Genomic DNA, 15,014 nt, shown 5'->3' on the forward strand with positions numbered 1-15,014 from the left:
ACAGTTGAAATAGACCTTAGCATCAGGCTAATTTCATCCATTTATCCACCTACAATATAGCCAAACAATGGTTCTCTAGTATGTACTTGAGATTGCCAAGTTTTATGGAAAACCTTTGGATAGTTCTGCTTGTTAGAAAGTTTTGCCTAATATCAATCTGAATTCACTTCTTTTATTGTGTCAGCGTAGAAATTATTTTCTAGTACAAAATAGTACTAGTACAAAGTACAGAGGGAGAGTTAGAATTTGAATCCAAGTCCTCCAATTAGAGCTCCAAAGTGTTTCTCATTACATCATCCTTTTGATGTAATAGAATTCTTTGGTTCCTGATTTTTAGGGATCAGGCCTGGTTCAGGAAACCCTAAATTTTCTGGCTTGAAGTCTGTCTCAGGAAACTCTACTGATTCTGACCACTTCTTAGCCCACTACCTTCCATACTTAATACATCTGAAAATTACTCCCTATCCCACCACTCTTAATTCATCTGGAGATTACTTCTTAGCCTCCGATCATAGAACCAACATGGACTTCTTAGCCTTAGTCTATAAAAGACTGGATAAAGCTGTTCTCTGTCTTTCAGTGCTTTGCTATTTCCAATCAGGAATCTACCTGGCTAAGAATTCTCAGAGTCAATAAACTCATTTTTTTGCCAATATAATTTGGAGACTGGGACTGTGAATACTTTCACAATACCTATGACACTAACCTGAGGACCCCCAAATGCTGTAAGAGTGTCTCATCACTCAACACTTTTTTTCTTATGCTATTCTGCATTTAGCAAAGTGGCTCTGATAGGCTTAAGAGGAGACAGAAAGATAACCTAAATGATTTACTTCTTTTGGAGGAAGGGAAGGAAGAGGGAGAAAAATAACAACCTATAAATCTGAATCCTTGGGAAAAAAATAACAATCTATAAATCTGAATACCCTAGAGGTCTGGCAGAGTAGTAATCCAAACACCTCATTTTAGGAATCATGTTCTAGATTGTTGTATGCCATATTTTAGGACTTGAGGGTTAATATTTTTATTGAGGAATAGGGAGATTGAAATAATATCATAAGAGAGGAGTGCTTTGGAGAACAAGTGGGTGGGTTTTATTTAAGGAGGAATTTCTTTGTTTCCTTCTTAATCTCAGGTAGAGATTTTAATCACAGTGCCTTCTAGTCTGGCTTCTCCTCCCCTCTCAATACCTGTTATCTTTCTTCTCTGCTTTACGGCTTGTCAAGGTCACAACTGTCCCAGCCTACTGTTCTTTCCCTGGTCATTCTTAATAGTATCCAGATAATACCTTCTTTTCAAGACTGATGGGGTCAGGGTCTGAAAGGCCAGGACTTTGATTTTCTCATTAGATTGGAAACTCCCCTAAATTAGGATAGGTTAGGGTCCAAATTTCCTCCCTCCTCTGAGTGCCTTGCTCCAAAAGAGAATCCGCAGAATAAGATATCAATTCTAGAAGTGAATATCTCTTTAGATGAGAAGTTCTTAAAACTTTTTCTACCTTGTAGACTCTTTGGTAGTCTGATAAGACCTATGAACCCCTTTTCAGAATTTAAATGCATAAAATACATAGGATTAAAAAGAGAAAATGGTGAAATACAATTGGAGGCTTTTGCCTTTTCCTATGTGTTATACTGTATTTATCCATTTATTCTCTCCATTCTAACATGTGGAACTTTGGGGGACCCATTTCTTTTCTTTCTTTTTTTTTTAAATTAAGGCTTTTTATTTTCAAAACATATACATTGATATTTTCAACATTCACTTTTGTAAAACCTTGCATTCTAATATTTCCCTCCCACCTTCTCCCCTAGAGGGCAAGTAATCCAATATATGTTAAACATGTACAATTCTTCTATACATATTTCCACAATTATCATGCTGCACAAGAAAAAATCCGATCAAAAAGGAAAAAATAAGAAAACAAAATGCAAGCAAACAACAAAAAAGTGAAAATATGTTGTGATCTACACTCAGTCACCACAGTCCTCTCTCTGAGTGCAGATGGAGAAACATCCATTTCTAAGCATTTATGACTGGTGAAAATATTTCTAATTTTGCTGAAAAGGAGCTGAAAGAATTTAGTGTTCTTTTAATAAAGATGAGTTGAACACCAAGAGCTATTTAGATACAACCTTTTTTTTTTTTTTTTTTAAATCTCTCCTATTTTTTTTTTTTTGGGGGGGGGGGCTTTATTTCCTCTAAGAGCATTTCTGGAATTCTATCTTGTTCTAAGGCAAGTACTTGAATCCCTGTTTATAGAAGATATGGGGACTTTCTTTTGTGATTGGTGGTGTGGATCAACTTCAAATGTGAGTATTGTCTATGAGATAACAAGGAGGAGCAAGTCTTGGTTAGAGTTTTAACTAAGCTGGGATGATCACAATTATTATTCTCTATTATTAGTCTCATAGAAAACCTTAGAAAAGATCTGGGCAGAAACCTGAGCAGAGAGGGAAATTATGGAGAATAATCCCAAAACTTCTTAGGAGGATGGCAGAGGAGAATGTAGCCCAGCAAAAAAGATTTTTGCTTCTAACCTATGTTCTATAAGAACCTTTGATGCTTACTCTGTGATATTGAACAAGTAATATACTCATACTCCTTGATCTCAGTTTATTCTTCTGTAAAATGAGACTAGATAGTCCCTGAAGTTCTTTGAAGCTTTAGATTCATGATCTCATATCTTTGGTGAATTAGATAGTAGACACTTTCTGTTGTTAAAATATTAAACTCTTCTATTCCATTGTGAGTATCTGCTTGTTTAAAGCTTGGGAAAAAGGCTAGGGACTGAAGCAAGGTTTAAATGGTATGGGGAATTCTTTGGTGTCCTGCCAAAATTGTAATCTTAACTTAGAGTTTTATTTTTAATTCAATAGTATTTTATTTTTTCGATTTACATGTAAAGATCATTTTCAACATTTATGTTTGTAAGATTTTGAAATGTGAAAGAAATTTGAAATTGAAAAATTTCCAAATTTTTTTCTTCCTTCCTCTTTACTCCCCCGCAATCTGATGAAGGTAATACATATACAATCCTTTTAAACATATCTCTATATTAGTCTTGTTATGAAAGAAAAATCCAAATAAAAGGGGAGAATCATGAGAAAGAAAAAGTTAACCCCAAAAAGGTGAAAATATTAGCTTAGGGTTTTAATGAGCTACCTAGAACATGGACAAGTTAAACAAGGTGCTCAGGGTCACCTAACTAATGCTTGAAGGTTAAGGCTTCTTGACTTTGGGGCTGGTTCCTTCTCCACTGTTTCACATTATCTCTCTAGAGAGAATCAAAAAATTTTAGGATTAAAAGGGATCATTAGAAATAATCTAATACAAGTTCATGCTCAGTATAGAAAATTTAATCTCCTCTTAGATATGTCTGATAAAAGGTTGCATTAGTTCTGTTCAAACATTTCCAGTAATGGGGAACTATTTTTCAAGGAATACTCAGGAAGTTTTTCCTACTACTGAACTGAAATTTGTCTCCCTGCTTCTTCCAACTCATGAATCTTAGCTGCCTTCTGACACTCCACAATATTTTAGAAAATTTGAAAGGACTTCAGAGGTCATCTGAATCTAATCCTCTCCCACATCAGTCCTTTAAATATTTGATGACAAATGTTATCTTTTAAGTCTTCTCTCTTTCAGGGTAAATATCTAGAGTTTCTTTAATTATGCCTCATATCACATGGTGTATTGTAAGGATTAAATAGGGAGGTGGTTGAATGAGTGGAGACAAGAAGATTGTCCCTTGGACAGCACAACTTGAGCTCTTAGAGTCAAAAAACTTGGATTTTAATTCTATTGAGGGTACCTTTGGGACTTTGGACAAATCACTTTCTCCTGGGAGTAAAATCAAAGTACTAAAAGCTAGGGGTGCTTCCCTAGAACTGAATTCAGGTACAAAAAAGGGGATGTTAATGTCTCCTTTCTGTCCTTCCTGGCAGTGAATGAAGCAGGCGAGCTGTGGGTTGTCAAATGGGAGGTAAAGCACCCCGATCTCAATCTCAGATTCCTCATCTGCAAAATGATGGGGTTGGACTAGATTATCTCTACTGTTCTTTCTCTTCTAAATCCCTTTATCCTTCTCTGCTCAGATGAAAGATACGGCACTTTTCTTGCCTATTTTTGTCTCTTGGTGACTTGATGCTTATCTCTGATCCTTACAAAAAGTAACCTCTGCTCACCCCTAAGGCTGATGACAGATGCTCCAGTCTCTGGAGACATGAGATGTGCCTTTTTCTCAAGGTTATTAATGTTCTTGGTCTTGGCTACCCCAGCTTTCAGTGTCATCTCTGGCCCTAAAGCCTCTCTGCGTTTCTCCAGATTCTTGGATCCTTCCAATCTGATGTACCTACTCTGGGACTTTGACATTAAGGCTGAAATGATCACTTTTGAGTTACGGGTACAGACAACTGGCTGGGTGGGTCTCGGTATCACTAACCGCTACACCAATGTGGGGGCTGATCTAGTAGTCGGGGGAGTCTTACCTGAAGGCAACATATACTTTTCCGTGAGTATGCAGATGTTCTCAGGCCTCCCGAGTTTAAATACAATGCTCTGCACAATCCCACACAAATTCTTTCCCCTCTGACCCCTCTTTCCTTTTCTTTGCATTTCACGGTGTATGTCATCTCTATGGATATGTATGTATCTTTCAATCCCATCCCTCTCTCCTCCCCTTTTAGCTGCTTTTCTCTATCCTAATTCCACTCCCTTTGACATTTACACTTTCACTGTCTGTCTCACTTCCTTTTTCATACTTTCTTTTTTGTTGTCTTCTTATAGCATCTCCCTTCCTTGATTTAAAGATCCCAACTCCCATACTTTCTCTTGGTCTCACCATAAGAGACAAAGTCCTGGACTGGAAAGAGTCATGAGCCCAGCTGAAGTGGAACCCCCTTTCTTCCTCTTCCTGGCTCTCCCCACTGTAGGACCACCATGTTGTGGATGATGACACCTTGGAGGAAGATGGGAGCCAGGACGCCAAGCTGCTTTCTCTGACTCAGGATGCTGTCTACACCACCATGTGCTTCTCCCGGCCCTTCCGCTCTTGTGACCCTCATGACCAGGACATTTTGGTAACGGAGAGGAATAGGAAGGGAAGAATGGTGAGGGAGGTGGGGGTGGGGGAAGGATAAATCCACATTAAGTTAATTCATTTACTCCACACTCTACCAGTTCCCAAACTGGGAGACCTCTAGAGAGTGTGGGTTCAGAAGTTTTCCTGAGCCTGGAGTTTCCTTTGGGTGTGTTTGAGTGAGAATGTCTATAGGCTTGTTTTGTATCTGTGGAGTCATTTTTCAGTTTCTTGCAACTCTTCATAACTCCACCTGACATTTTCTTGGCAAGGAGACTGGAGGGATTTGCCATTTCCTTCTCCTGCTCATTTTACAAATGAGGAAAATGAGACAAACAGGATTAAGTGACTTGCTCAGGGTCACACAGCAAGTCTGAGGCCAAATTTGAATTCAGAAAGGGGAGTCTTTCTGTGCGAGACCTAGTATGCCACCAACTTGTAGACGTGCATAAGTGAATGCAAATATAGCTATGCCTTTATATGTAGGGCAGTAGTATGTATATGTGAATATGTGCACATCTTAGAGTCTTGTGTTTTTAGATTTATACATTGTGTGTGTTTGTATAAGTGCACATGAGTAACTGTGACTGTGTCTGTATATTGGGATGGATACATAACTTTATCTGTTTAATTCTGTATGGCTGGAGTTAGGTTCTACGTACATGGGGAGAGTATGTTTGAGTGTGTCCATATATACATAACACATATATACACACACACTACTTATGTATGTATATATGTATGTATGTATATATACATGTATAGCGGTAGCTAAGTGATGCAGTAGATAGAATGCTAGGCCTGGAGTCAGGAAGAACTAAGTTCAAATCTGGCCTGTGTGACCCTGGCAAATATACTCAACCCTTTTTGACTCAAATTTTTCATCTATAAAAATAAGCTGGAGAGGGAAATGGAAGACTACTTCAGGTCTTTGACAAGAAAACCCCAAATGGAGTCTAGAAGTCGGATATGGTTATATATACTTTATATGATGTGTGTGTGTGTGTGTGTGTATTTGAAGGTGTATAAAGGTGAATATAAATATATGTATACATGGGAGTAAGTTAATTTAATCCTTCTTGATCTCCTCTACTCCTAGGATGAAACTAATTGGGTCCTGGCAGCCTATGGCTTGGATGACACAATACGTCTAGAAAGGAATAGGACCTTTGTCAAATCTATCTATCTGCTACAAATTATTCACCCTGATGATCTTACAACTCCAGGAAGTACCATCATACATGATTTAGAGATCCGTGATGTGAGACCCCTCTCCCTCTTGTTTTCTAGTTATTTATCACCTAGTTTCTCCCAACCATTAGGTCTTTAGCTACTGGTCTTTCAGTCCATTTGTCTCATAGTCCCTTCTTTTTCTAATCCTCAGCTTTCTTACCATTGGGCCTCCAATGCCCAAATTAAAAAATTATCCTGGATGTTTGCTCAATGCCCTACAAAACTATAATGCCCTCCTTTATCCTTGGTTCTCTGGACCTCACAAGACCATTTTTCTAAAACCTAAATGTGGAGTAGGTATGAGAGCATATGGAATAGGAGGGTCAGGTATTGTATTCCAGAGATTCTCTCTGTCTTTAAGAGGCTCAGGCAGAGATGAGACGGCTTGGAGAAACTGGCTCTCCTCCATCCTCAAATGCCATTTCTTTTTTTACCTTATCCCAGTTGACTTGCTCCACTAATTCCTGTTACTGACTTCCAAATTTGCTATCAAGCAAAAGGCTCCTCTGCCTTCTCTATGCCTTCCTTACACTTTCTTATCCCAGAAGATGACACAACCTATATCTGCACCTTTCTTCTTCTGCCCATTGTCAAGAAGAAGCATCACATCTACAAGGTGTGGCTGAGGGTCAGAACTATGGCCAGGGAGGGGGCAGTTTGGGCCCTAACCCATGCAAAGAGGCAATGTCCAATGAAATGGTATTATTTGGGGATAAGGGTATTAGGTGGGATCTTTTTTCATTTCAAAGGTCTGAGAGGAGGAATGGGAAAATACTTCCTCCTAGCTCCTTTATTTTATTTTATTTTTTGGTGACTTGGTTTGGAAAGGTGGTAAAGAGAAGAGCTAACATACATCAACTCTTTCTTTATTTCTTCTTTCTTCACTGGTTCTAGTTTGAGGGGAAAATAACCCCCCACAATGAGACAATGGTGCATCACATTCTGGTTTACGCTTGTGGCAATGCCAGTTCCCTTCCCACGGGTCTAAATGATTGCTATGGTGGTGACCCTGCCTTCTCCCTCTGCTTCCAGGTCATCATAGGCTGGGCTGTTGGTGGCAATGTAAGTCCAGAGACAGGGCATAGAGCAAACAAGTCATGGGAGGTTATTAGTTTGGGATTTGGAGGGCCAATAGCAAGAAAACTGAGCTTTGGAAAAGGCATGGGCTAACAGATTGGTAGCTGAAGGCCTCGTGATTGGGAGGAATGACTTGATAAATGTCTATAGAACAGGACATGAGGGTTTACAGGCTGGGATATAAAGGTGTAAGACCTAGGGATGGGCAAGTGATGGTGTCACATTGGTAGACAGAGGAATGGAGGGATTGGATGCCCAAAGAATTGAGGAACCAAATGACTTGATAACCAGTCAAATCATTAAGTTCTGAGGACTCCTTTATGATGTTCCCTAGCCTATTCCATGTGTCTACATATCTATTTGGGGTTTAAAGAACTGGATAGAGGATCTTCCTATCTTTGCCCTAGTCTACCGGATAAGGTCAAAACTTTGAGGGATTAAAAATGCTCAGCCATGTTTAATACAATCACCTCTGGAGGCAAAACCAAAGAATCATTTGACATTTTTTTTTCTCTTTTTTATCTAACTATTGTCCTACATTAAAGATATATCAGTTCCCTGATGATGTGGGTTTCTCCTTGGGGACTGCTTTGGACCCTCAGTGGATCCGGCTAGAGGTTCACTATAGCAATTTCAATGGTCTGACAGGTAAGAGGATAGGGTTGGATGAATTGGGATACAGGTTATGTATTTAAGAAGCAAAGTCATGATGAGGGGTTTTATGTGGATCTAGGGAAGGATGGAGAAATAGACCATAGCTATAGTTACAGTCATAACTTTTACTTTGGAACTCGAAGGGACCACTGGGGCTATCTTGTTCTATCTTCATTTTACGGATGAGAAAACTAAAGCCTACAGAAGAAATGGCTTATAATTAGTAGTTGTTAAAATCAACCTGAGACTCTTTGCCTCAAGTTTCAGTGAGGTTTTTTTTATTGTTTGTTTGTTTTTTATTCCTTCTTACCTTTTCTTCTCACTCTTTGGAATAGACAAACAGAATGTCAGGTATACCCCAACTGGAAGGCTTCTGCTTTCACAGTTGGTTAAATCTATAACCATCTCATTTTGTCTTAGTTGAACAACATTAATGACATAGTATAGACAGTGCTGGAATTAGAGATTAGGAGACTTGGGTTATATATTCAGATCTTATATATATATATATGTATATACATATATATATATATATATATATATATATAGAGAGAGAGAGAGAGAGAGAGAGAGAGAGAAAGAGAGAGGGAGAGAGAGAGAGAGAGAGAGAGAGAGAGAGAGAGAGATGGAGGAAGGGAGAGAAAGAGACAAAATGGTGAGTAGATGGTTCAGTGGGTAGAATACTGAGGCTAGAATCAGAAAGATCTGAGTTGAAATCTGACCTCAGACACTAATTAGTTGCATGACCCTGAGCAAGTCACTTACACTCTATTTACCTTAATTCATTGGAGAAGGAAATGCTAAACCACTCCAGTATCTTTGCCAAGAAAATCTTATGCACAGAATGGTTCATGGAATCACAAAGAGTCAGACACTAATGAATGGATGAACAGTAACAATATGTTTAGGTATTTACAAATATTGATCAAATTTGTGTCATACTGGATAGAGATCTAGCTCTGAGACCCTGGAGAAAATATTTAACCTTTCAGTGTTTCATTTTTAAGAGAAATAAAGAAGGTACTTGTCTGTATTGGTAGGAGGAGAATTTTCTAACCTGGAAATTCCCATATTAAAGAAATTATAGATTCAGTCTTTTTCTTTCCATCCATCTATTTGTCTGTGTATCTCTCTCTCTCTCTCTTTCTCATTTGTGTGTGTATTCATTCATTTACTTTCATTGTGATGGGGGAGAGAACACTTGCAGTTGGGATGAATCAAGAGAGATAATGAAGGTAGGTTCTTGTTTTAAGTTTTGAAGTGGAGTTGAAGAAAAGTAGAGATTCTAAGAGGCAGCATTGAGGAAGTAAGACATTCTAGGCATCAGGAAGAACCATCCTCCCATGTGGGTAAGGCAAAGGGGACATGGATGGGTGATCACTCTGTTCTTACCTATGTGTACACACACACACACACACACACACACACACAAATCCATGATGTCTCAAGTTCAGGTTCTGATAAATTCATGACCTCTTCATAGTCTCATTTCTCCAGGGCTTTATGTGACTGTGTCCTTGAGTGGTCGATGATGGGCAAGATGACCTCTCAGAATCCCTTATTGCCCTATGATTTTTTGACCTGATTTTAAGTTGATATTGATGCTTTGCTTTTGGTTAGGGAGATGAGCTGCTGGTGGAATGTGACTACCAGACCCTGGATCGTACCATGCTGACTTTTGTAAGTATTTAGGTTCTGTCTCCTTTTCCCTATTATTCCTCCCTTCACTTGGTACATGAACTCTAGTGGAGTTCATAGTCATTCCAGAAAAAAAAAGATCAACTTCCATGTTAAATCCAGATAGCTCTCAACTCAGTACACTATAAAATAGTCAAAGACAATGAAAACAACCACAAGAACAACAAAAAGGCCCGAGGGCAGGAAAACATGAGTTTAAATTTGGCCTCAGACATATACTATGATAACTCTGGTAAAGGTAAATCACTTTACCTCTGTTTTGTCTTAAGTTTCCTTATTTGTAAAATGGAGATAAAAATAGCATTTACCTAACCAGGTTGTTGGGGGAATCAATGATATACTATTTGTAAAGTACTTAGCATAATGCTGATAGAATAATAGGTTCTTAATAAATGTTTATTCCTCTCCCCCTTCCATTAGAAGGTCATTTCAATATCATTGTGAAATGAATGAAATCAGAAGCTGAATCTTCTTCTTAAGGTTTGGGATTTAATGTATTTTAAAAGATTGTAGACACAGTATTTGAATTATATGATGGGTTTAGATTATCCTTACCATTATTTCTAGCTCTCTCATGCATAATTGAGGATTGAATGTATCTTTGTTTTCCATCCACAAGTTGAAGTGAGTCCTCAAATGATCCCAAATCTGTATTCAATACAGGTATGAACCCAAAGTTGTCATTAAAGTGTTCTATGGTTATTGTAGCCTTGAGAACCTGACATCCTAAGAGTCAATGGGGAGTGAAGAAGACTGGCCACTGTCCTTATTTCACAGGGAAACTGTAGACCTTTCTCCCATTGCTTGCTCTCTTTTCCTTCCTAGGGTGGCCTAAGCACCTTGAATGAAATGTGTTTGATCTTCCTTTTCTATTATCCCTGAAACAACATTTCCAGCTGCATGGGCATGCCAGATATTATGCATGTTGTACGGGAGTTGGGTCAGGACCCTGCAGAATGAGTTGGGGGCAGCCTCAGATCTGTTGAATGGAGAGTGAGAGGAAAATGGAGGCGCTGGGAGCAAGGGGATGCAAAGCATGATCCTTTTTAATTGTTCATTTCTTTTCTTTTATGTTCTCTGGATCCCCTTCTCTTTCCCTTGCACTTTTTTTTCCACTAATTTATTTTTCATTTATCTTAATATTTCCCCTCCTTCTTTCCCTTTTCCTCTACACTCTTCTTCTGTCTTGTTGTCTGTGTCTGTCTGTCCCTCTCTCCTATTTCTTTTGATTCTTTTTCCATCCTTTTTCATTTCTACAGTAACATGGAAGCAATGGTGATGTTGAATGATATTGAGTGGAACAATGAGAGTATCCAGAAGGCAGAAGAAGTCTGAAGAGATTCAGAACAGGTGGTGATTATAAAGAGTGTGAATGTAAGTAGATGCAATCCCTCCTCAGAAGGATGTGTGTGTGTGTGTGTGTGTGTGTGTGAAGGTGGGGATGGAGGTTGAGGGGGGCTGATCACATTGAAATTTGGAAAGAATGGAAGAGGGCCATAGGGTTCTAATACTTACATATACCACAAGCCAGAACATTTCTCAAATGTAATGTTTCTCTGGGATTTCTAGGGGATTTGAGAGGGTATCTTTTCATTCTTTAGCCTGCCTTTCTTAAGTACCATATTCACTCTATCCAACTTGATCCTTCTTTCCTTAAACATTGGGAATATGATTCTCTGCTCTAAGATTTGGGGTAAACCTTGGATGGAACATAGGGTGGGGAAATGGTCTCATAGGAATCCATGGGAGAATTTTGGGCCAGAAATGCCACATGGCTTATTTTGTTCAACTTCTTTCTTTTTGAAGAGACTGAATTGTCACTGTCCATAGATAGTGTAGGCCCCTCTAACTCATAGATTGTGACTTTTTTTAAAGATAAGCTGATAGGAGGTGGAGAGTGGGTTGGTTTTTGGTGGAATGGGAGATATAGAAATAACACATTGCAATCTCAAAATCCCCAGTGAGTATTATTTAGACTTCTGAGGTTTACAAAATGCTTGTCTCTTTCCAGATAAAGAGATCAATGCTTAAAGTGAAGGGATTTGGGTCATGCAACTAGTAAATGTTTGAAGTGGAATTTGAACTTAGGTCTTCCTAACCCTAATATTTTACTTTCTAGCTATATATGATGATTGTCAAGGTTAGTAAATAAAAGTGGGCATATTAAAGAAGGGGAAGCTGAGCCCCTTGCTACCCTTTGTTCACAGGAAGTGGTGAGAAATGAAACTGGCTGGATTCTCACCATCATATCTCCACCTCGGGGTCCTTGTTTGGAATCTTCAGGAGGCAAAGTGGAGTCCCAGGACAATTTAAGTTTCCGAAGTATCTCCAAAATTCCTTCAGACTCTAGTCCTTCCAGCCCCATTCACCAGTTCTTCTCTTCCGTACTTGTGGTAACATCAACTTTGGTTGGCATCCTCAGTGGTTTCCTTGGTGAGATATGAGCTTCAGGATCACACCCTACCCCCACCTCTCTATACTTGTGATTTTCTTTTATGCCATCCCCAAACATGTCTAATTTCTGAGCTCTTGATCCATTATTTCTCTTTGTAAAACCTTCTAGGCACTCTTTCAGCTAGGTAATTTTTTGAGCATTTTTTTTTTTTTTTTTTTTTTACCATTCCTGATATTCTTTTACCGAGGAAAGCAATACTGTTTTCTAAGTGAATCCACTGATAATTTAATTTTTTCTCCATAGATATTTCTAAACTATTGAGTTGGATAATAATAATAATTGTTATCTTATATAGTATATTATGGTTTGTCACAATTCCACATGTCCAAAATGAAAATCATTATTTTTCCCCTTCTGTCCTTCCTCCTATAATCTTTCTTCCAAATTTCCCTATTTTTGTTGTAGTGGTTATCATCTGCCTAGTATTTAGTCTTGGAGATATTCTTGATTCTTTCTCTCTCCTTCATATATAACCAGTTACCAAGTTTTGTTAATTCTAACTTTAGTCTCTTTTATATCCAATCCCTTCTCTCTAAACACATATCTATTATACAAAATGCAATTCCTCATCATCTCTCTCTTGAACTGTAGCAATAGTCTTTATGTTGTCTCTCTACTTCTATTCTTTCCCTGTCTAATCCATTTCCACATACTTGCCAAATTCCCATCTCCAAAACACATAAATGGTCATGAAATTACTCAAAAAATCTTCAGTGCTTCCCTATTCCTTCTAGAAGAAAAACTAACTTCTTAGCCTAACATTTAAAGGTCTATACAGTCTGATTCCTACATACCTTTCTTATTTCTGAAATCTGAGACTCAAACTCATTTGTACAACTTTATCCACATTGGTAGAGAATGATCACTTCATGCCCTAAACTGTGTGAGAAGCTGGTTTGGGAAGACCTTGGGAATTTGAGAGACACTATGTCTTTTGGCTTTGGGCTTTAAGGGATGACTCATAATGTTCCAACTTTTCTTCAGCAGAGATACTTGAAAGAAGTTGACATTTCTAAGTGAATCCACTAATAATTTAATTTTTTCTCCATAGACGGTTCTAAACTATTGAGTTTAATAATAATAATAATAATTGTTACCATATATAGTATATTATGGTTTGTCACAATTCTACAATTCCACCTTCAAAAGAAGGTACATTTCATATTATTTACTTTCAGGTATTCTCCATTCCATAAAATCAGATTACCAGTTCTCTACATACCTTCATTTCTCACCATGATGACCAATATGTGATCTATGTCTGTAATATTTTGTTTCTTATCTCTCCTCCTTAGGATGCCTTTCTTTTAAAGCACAGTTGGAATGCCATTTAAAGCCTTTCTTCATTATCCTTTTTAATGCTCTCAATTTCTTGACATTATTTAATATTAAACTGTGCAAGATTTATATGTACTTATCTGTATAAATGCTATATACTCCAAGAAGAAAATAAACTTAAAATCCATTTTTGTCTTTGTATCATCAATATAGCATTGTGCATTATATATAAAAGTACTTAATAAATATTAATTGAATTGAATTAAATATTTCTCCCATTTGTTTTTATTGCATCTGACTTGTGGCCCTCTCAATCTTTAATCTTATTCTGACCCCCTTATTCACTTACTTTCTTCTCTGTTGGGAACAAATATTGAGAAATCAAAAGATCCAGGAGGAGATCTAGATATTTCCCATTATGAGAAATGAACAACACTCATTCCTGAGAGAGAAGTCTCTCATTAGAAGATGAAAACTCATCAGAAGAAGGTTTTTTGTGCTTAAGTAACCCATTCATTTTGTATCTAGAGATCTGGGTCTATGCAGAAAATTGAATTTTAATCAGAAATATATAAGGATATAGACATATATGGATAGATATATTATACAGACTTCATTCACCAGTCTTGAAATAAGATTAAACAACCCTGTTTATTTAAATAATAAACAACCATGGAAACTAGCATTTCCCAGAATTCATATTTGTCTAAAAATCATTTGTGATGATGTTTGTTCTGCATCTGAATTGGAAGAAGACCTTTTTACTGCTGTATACCCTGAGTTTGCACTGGTCAGACTGTGTGCAAAATTTGTCTTAGGGTTGGTTGGTTGGTTGTTGTCCTTTGTTCTTGAAGAGCATCAAGATGTCATCACTATGTTAGGATTGAGTTCAATGTGTCTGACTATGGATGGTCAAACCAATATGAGCTCAGAATGCTCTGTCACATGTCAGACACAAATAGTCCCCAGAAACATTTGGGGTGGATTCTCTACCTTTGTGCATCTTGTGTTGTGCATCCCTTGTGCTAATTCAATTCTGCTTTGCTCATAGAGCTCAGTCAGCACTGTCTCTGATGAGGGCACACTACACTGGATGGTCCTGTGCCAGTGTCTCCCACATTGTGGAATCAATGCTAAAGTTCTTAAAAAAGACCTTGAGAATGTGTCCTTGCAATATTTCCCACCCCCCCTCTCCCCAGACCAGCTAGACAGGGCAGTGGATAGAGTACTGACCCTGAAATCTGGAGGATCTGAGTTCTAAATTCGCCTCAGACACCTAATTCTTCCTGTATGAACTATGTGAACCTGGGCAATTCACTTAACCTCAATTGCCTCAACAATAACAAACAAACAATTGTCTTGTTCGTCTGTCCCCTGGAGGGGAATGTTGATTAACCTGTGATTAACTAGAATGTATTTTAAAAGGAAATAAAGCATGAGTATAATCTCCTCCTCCTTCTAGAAGAAATATTCTTCCAGCTATCACAGATTATGGTCATTAATTTATTTTAGCACCAGGGGATTTAGGGTATTTCGAATCAC

At 38.0% G+C, this 15,014-nt stretch overlaps 1 protein-coding gene across 1 annotated transcript; it reads left to right on the top strand.

The window, feature by feature from the left end:
* Positions 1 to 4,222: 4,222 nt before the first annotated feature.
* LOC100930459 (DBH-like monooxygenase protein 2) lies at positions 4,223 to 12,393 on the top strand. The gene is given in 10 exon segments (XM_023505462.2): positions 4,223 to 4,510; positions 4,932 to 5,078; positions 6,177 to 6,336; positions 6,841 to 6,926; positions 7,205 to 7,372; positions 7,933 to 8,035; positions 9,666 to 9,721; positions 10,565 to 10,695; positions 10,999 to 11,113; positions 11,947 to 12,393. Coding segments are annotated over 10 exon segments (1,491 nt in total). The 3' UTR covers positions 12,184 to 12,393.
* Positions 12,394 to 15,014: the final 2,621 nt, after the last annotated feature.

This window comes from Sarcophilus harrisii, chromosome 5, assembly GCF_902635505.1.
Source record: "Sarcophilus harrisii chromosome 5, mSarHar1.11, whole genome shotgun sequence".
In the NCBI taxonomy this organism is placed as follows: Eukaryota; Metazoa; Chordata; class Mammalia; order Dasyuromorphia; family Dasyuridae; genus Sarcophilus; species Sarcophilus harrisii.